Source organism: Pseudophryne corroboree (genome assembly GCF_028390025.1).
Source record: "Pseudophryne corroboree isolate aPseCor3 chromosome 3 unlocalized genomic scaffold, aPseCor3.hap2 SUPER_3_unloc_1, whole genome shotgun sequence".
NCBI lineage: Eukaryota > Metazoa > Chordata > Amphibia > Anura > Myobatrachidae > Pseudophryne > Pseudophryne corroboree.
The window spans coordinates 7,633,090-7,639,089 of record NW_026967493.1 but is presented as its reverse complement, the minus strand read 5'-3'; the positions used below and the strand labels follow the sequence as shown (position 1 = coordinate 7,639,089).

At 46.9% G+C, this 6,000-nt stretch overlaps 1 protein-coding gene across 4 annotated transcripts in view; it reads right to left on the bottom strand.

Moving 5' to 3' along the window:
- Positions 1-875: 875 nt before the first annotated feature.
- The window catches only part of LOC134983166 (oocyte zinc finger protein XlCOF22-like), an 84,533-nt gene continuing 79,408 nt past the window's right edge, over positions 876-6,000 (bottom strand). For 3 of the 4 annotated variants that reach the window (XM_063948927.1, XM_063948925.1, XM_063948926.1), the window contains exon 9: positions 876-2,383. In XM_063948927.1, coding sequence (XP_063804997.1) covers positions 1,326-2,383 — 1,058 coding nt within the window. In that variant the 3' untranslated portion in view covers positions 876-1,325. The remainder of the gene's footprint in view (positions 2,384-6,000) is intronic. The other variant, XM_063948928.1, reaches the window with a different exon arrangement.

Here is a 6,000-nt window from a genome sequence, read left to right as displayed (position 1 = left end):
ACACACCAGAGCGCTATATATATACAGGGATAACCTTATATAAGTGTTTTTCCCCTTATAGCTGCTGTATTGTTAATACTGCGCCTAATTAGTGCCCCCCCTCTCTTTTTTAACCCTTTCTGTAGTATAGTGACTGCAGGGGGGAGCCAGGGAGCTTCCCTCCAACGGAGCTGTGAGGGAAAATGGCGCCAGTGTGCTGAGGAGATAGGCTCCGCCCCCTTCTCGGCGGCCTTTTCTCCCGTTTTTCAGTGTAATCTGGCAGGAGTTAAAATTCATCCATATAGCCCTGGGGGCTATATGTGATGTATTTTCGCCAGCCAAGGTGTTTTTATTGCTGCTCAGGGCGCCCCCCCCTATCGCCCTGCACCCTCAGTGACCGAAGTGTGAAGTGTGCTGAGGAGCAATGGCGCACAGCTGCAGTGCTGTGCGCTACCTTGGTGAAGACAGGATGTCTTCTGCCGCCGATTTTCCGGACCTCTTCTTGCTGCTGGCTCTGTAAGGGGGCCGGCGGCGCGGCTCTGGGACCGGACTCCATGGCTGGGCCTGTGTTCGATCCCTCTGGAGCTAATGGTGTCCAGTAGCCTAAGAAGCCCAATCCACTCTGCAAGCAGGTGAGTTCGCTTCTTCTCCCCTTAGTCCCTCGATGCAGTGAGCCTGTTGCCAGCAGGTCTCACTGAAAATAAAAAACTTAAAACTAAACTTTTCACTAAGCAGCTCAGGAGAGCCCCTAGTGTGCACCGTTCTCGTTCGGGCACAAAAATCTAACTGAGGCTTGGAGGAGGGTCATAGGGGGAGGAGCCAGTGCACACCAGGTAGTCCTAAAGCTTTACTTTTGTGCCCAGTCTCCTGCGGAGCCGCTATTCCCCATGGTCCTTACGGAGTTCCCAGCATCCACTAGGACGTCAGAGAAATAAGATTCCATACTGACACCTCTGTAAGGTGTTATATATATTTACATACTGTAATCACCTAAACTCTCCTCTTCCTTTCTAAATCCATACCGTATATACCTGGAGGGCCCAGGGGGCCATATAACAGTATAGGTCAGAGGCCTGACCTTGGCCATCTCTAACGAACACCAGGCTCTTTTGCAGGGCCAAGTGCTGAGAAAGCCCCTCTAATTATGTAATCTCCACCCATTAAGCCCACATCCTGCATAACATAAATCTCATGGCATTTGGACCACACACAGCAAGGAACACCCGGATGTGTCCAGATCCCATCAGAAATTGTTGCCTTCTGCAGACACATCAGCGCCCATTATACTATGCGTATACAAGCATAAATATTGCTGCAATCCTGTTTCAGATCACTGGGAGGGTGTGTCACGTGTGAGTTCTCTGATGTCTAATAAAGTTAGAATTTTGTTTAAAACATTTCCCACACTCAGAGCATGTAAATGGCCTCTCATCTGTGTGGGTTCTCTGGTGGGCAGTAAGACAGAATTTCTGTGCAAAGCATTTCCCACACTCTGAGCATATAAATGGCTTGTCTCCCGTGTGGATTCTCTGGTGGTAAATAAGATTTTGTTTCACTCTGAAACATTTCCCACACTCAGAGCATGTAAATGGCCTCTCACCTGTGTGGATTCTCTGGTGGCCAATAAGACTTTGTTTCACAACAAAACTTTTCCCGCACTCGGAGCACACAAATGGCTTCTCTCCTGTGTGGATTCTCTGGTGGCCAATAAGATTTTGTTTCACTCTGAAACATTTCCCACATTCAGAGCACGGGAACGGTTTTTCTCCTGTGTGAGTTTTTTGGTGTCTAATAAGAAGTGATAACAATGTAAAACATTTCCCACACTCGGAGCATGACACCAGCCTCTCACCTGTGTGAGTTCGGTGGTGTTCAGCCAGTTCTGATTTCTGTACAAAACATTTCCCACACTCAGAACATGAAAATGACCTCTGACCTGAGTGAGTTCTCTGATGTCTGCGAAGGGTTGATTTATATACAAAGCACCTGCCACAGTCAGTACAGGAAAATAGCTTCTCCCCTGTGTGAGTACTCCGATGTGTGACAAGGCCTGATTGAAATAAAAATGACCTGCCACAGTCAGTACAGGAAAATGGCTTCTCCCCTGTGTGACTTATTTGATGTCTGACAAGGTACGACTTATATCTAAAGCATTTACCACATTCAGGACAGGGAAACTTGTTATCAGGAGCTGCACCATGTGGAACATTGTTACAGTTATCTGGAGAACATTCTCCGTGATTAGCGGGATCAGGAGATACATGTACACTGTCATGTGCTGGATATGCATTTAGAGTGATTGGATTTTCTCTCGGAGATCGTCCTGTGATGTCATCATCTTTTTTAACGTCTGGATATAAAATGAGATGTTCCTCTGAGGTATTCTGACCATTGCGACTGTCTGCTGGAAAAAGAAAACAATTTATGGAAATAAACATTATACTCTTTATATTGGGGGCAGACTACAATGCACTAAATTGTCCATACGGTAAGGGAGTGTGTGATGTCCAGCTGTCACACATGCAAAGTACAAAACACTTAACTAAGACTATAAATGTAGAAATATAGTAAATATGACTTATTGGTTGAACAGATAAACATTGCTTTAACAGTTAACAAAAATAAGAGTTATGGTAGACTGACCTTTGATAACCCTCTGTGTGCGAAGTACATAGGTCCACAGGGAACATTGGGGTTGTAGGTGATGATCTGGAATCCAGGCATCAAACAGTTAAAGCTTTCAGCATATCCCAAGATGCACGGCTTTCCTCCTCTGTAAACCCGCCTCCAGGCACAGGCCATCAGTTTTGTTAACTAGCTCAATGCAGGAAGCAGAAAGGAGATAAGAAAGATGTTAGGCACATAAAAACACATTCTCACAACAGGAGAACCAGCAGCCAATGCCCTATAAACCCAGAGAGGACAGGTGCGTCAGGGTGGGTGCCCTGTGGACCCTATGTACTTTGCAGAAAGAAAGTTATTAAAGGTAAGTCTACCATAACTCTTCTTTTCTGCAGCAGGGTACATAGGGTTCCATAAGGAAATATCGAGGATGTCCTAAAGCAGTACTTCAAGGGTGGGGACCCAAGTGAGTGGATAAGAGAATCTGGCGTCCAAAAGAAGCATCCTGGGAGGCAAATGCATCAAAGGCATAAAACCTAAGAAAACGTGTGGACCGAAGACCACGTAGCTGCCTTGCACAATTGTTCGGAGGACACCCCGCAGCGTAACGCCCAAGAAGGTCCTACAGACCAAGTAGAATGGGCAGAAATTGAAGCCAGAACTTGAAACTCGAGTGTAAGCATGTGCAATCACCATTCTAATCCATCTGGCCAGCATCTGTTTATTAGCAGGCCAGCCATGCTTGTGAAATCCAAAAAGAACAAAAAGGGCAGCAGAGCATCTAACAGGCAGTACAGTCCACGTAGATACGTAGAGCTCTAACCAAATCCAAAGAACGATTTTTAGCTGACAAGTCTAAAAATATAAAGACCAGGAACACAATCTCTTGGTTAAGGTGAAATAAGAGGAAACCACCTTAGGGAGGTAACAAGATATAGTTAGAAAAACAGCCCTGTCACAGTGGAAAACCAAAAAGGGAGAAAGACAGGAAAATGCACCCAAGTCCGAAAACCTCCTTGCAATGGCAAAAGCCAGTAAGAAAAGAGCCTTTGCTGTCAGCCATTTGAGGTCCACAGATTGAAGAGGTTCGAATGAGGCTTCTCGAAGAGCCTCCAACACAATAGAGAAATATCATGGAGTCAGCGGAGGGACGTAGGGAGGTTGAACGCAAATCATACCCTGAAGAAATGTATATACATCAGGAATGGAGGCAATCTTGCGTTGGAACCAGACAGACAATGCAGAAATGTGTACCTTGAGAGAGGCAAGACGAAGGCCCAAGTCCAAATCTCTTGGAAGAAATGCCAGAATTCTGGAAGTCCTGAAGTTAGTGGCATCATAACGCTTAGCAGTGCGCCAAGTACAGTTAAGCATACCACACACTATAATAGATACGAGCAGAGGCCGGTTTGCGGGCCTTCATCATAGTCTGAATGACAGCCTCGGAAAATCCTTTTGTCCTCAGGAGTGAAGCTCCAAGAGCCACGCAATCAAAGACAGTCATGCCAAGTCCGGATGAAGACACGGGCCCTGATGTAGAAGATCCCGTTGTTGCAGAAGTAGAAGGGGTTGCTCTGCGGAGAGGCCCTGGAGGTCTGAGAACCAGTGACGTCTGTGCCACGCTGGAGCTACTAGAATGGGTTTTCCTCCTTGTTTGAACTTCCGAAGGACCCGAGGCAAGAGAGACACTGGAGGGAAGATGCAAGGCAAATGAAAGGTTCACGAGACCGCCAATGCGTTTACGAACACTGACTGAGGATCACTGGTTCTTGATCAGAAAACCTCAACTTTGTGATTGTATCGAGAGGCAATGAGATACACGTCCGGAAAACCCTATCTGTCTACCAGAAGCTGAAAGACCTCGGGATGAAGAGCCCACTCTCCGGCATGAACATCCTGAGGACTGAGGAAATCTGCTTACCAGTTGAGTACACCTGGAATGAACACCACCGATATGGCCAATAACATTCTGCTCAACGTAGGACCTTGGACACGTACACCATTGCCATGCGGCTCAGGGTGCTGCCTTGATGGTTGATATAAGTCACTGTGGTGGCACTGTCCGAAAGGACTTGGGGGGTAATTCAGAGTTGATCGCAGCAGCAAATTTGTTAGCATTTGGGCAAAAACTGCAGGGGTGGCAGATATAACATGTGCAGAGAGAGTTAGATTTGGGTGGGGTGTGTAAAAAATAAGAATTTACTCACCGGTAATTCTATTTCTCGTAGTCCGTAGTGGATGCTGGGAATTCCGTAAGGACCATGGGGAATAGACGGGCTCCGCAGGAGACTGGGCACTCTAAAAGAAAGATTAGGTACTATCTGGTGTGCACTGGCTCCTCCCTCTATGCCCCTCCTCCAGACCTCAGTTAGGGAAACTGTGCCCAAAAGAGCTGACACAACAAGGAAAGGATTTGGAATCCAGGGTAAGACTCGTACCAGCCACACTGCACAACTTGTGATAACCATACCCAGTTAACAGTATGAACAATAACTGAGCCTCATTCAACGGATGGCTCATAACAATAACCCTTTAGTTAAGCAATAACTATATACATGTATTGCAGAGATTCCGCACTTGGGATGGGCGCCCAGCATCCACTACGGACTACGAGAAATAGAATTACCGGTGAGTAAATTCTTATTTTCTCTGACGTCCTAGTGGATGCTGGGAACTCCGTAAGGACCATGGGGATTATACCAAAGCTCACAACTGGGCGGGAGAGTGCGGATGACTCTGCAGCACCGAATGAGCAAAGGCAAGGTCCTCCTCAGCCAGGGTATCAAATTTGTAGAACTTAGCAAATGTGTTTGAACCCGACCAAGTAGCAGCTCGGCAAAGCTGTAAAGCCGAGACCCTTCGTGCAGCCGCCCAAGAAGAGCCCACCTTCCTTGTGGAATGGGCTTTTACTGATTTAGGATGCGGCAATCCTGATGTAGAATGAGCTTGCTGAATCGTGTTACAGATCCAGCGCGCAATAGTTTGCTTTGAAGCAGGAGCACCCAGCTTGTTGGGTGCATGCAGGATAAACAGCGAGTCAGTTTTCCTGACTCCAGCCGTCCTGGCTACATAGATTTTCAAAGCCCTGACTACATCCAGTAACTTGGAGTCCTCCAAGTCCCGAGTAGCCGCAGGCACCACAATAGGTTGGTTCAAATGAAACACTGATACCACCTTAGGGAGAAATTGGGGACGAGTCCTCAATTCCGCCCTGTCCATGTGGAAGATCAGATATGGGCTTTTACATGACAAAGCCGCCAATTCTGACACACACCTAGCTGAAGCTAAGGCCAATAGCATCACCACCTTCCAAGTGAGATACTTTAGCTCCACGGTCTTAAGTGGCTCGAACCAGTGTGATTTCAGGAAATCCAACACAATGTTAAGATCCCAAGGTGC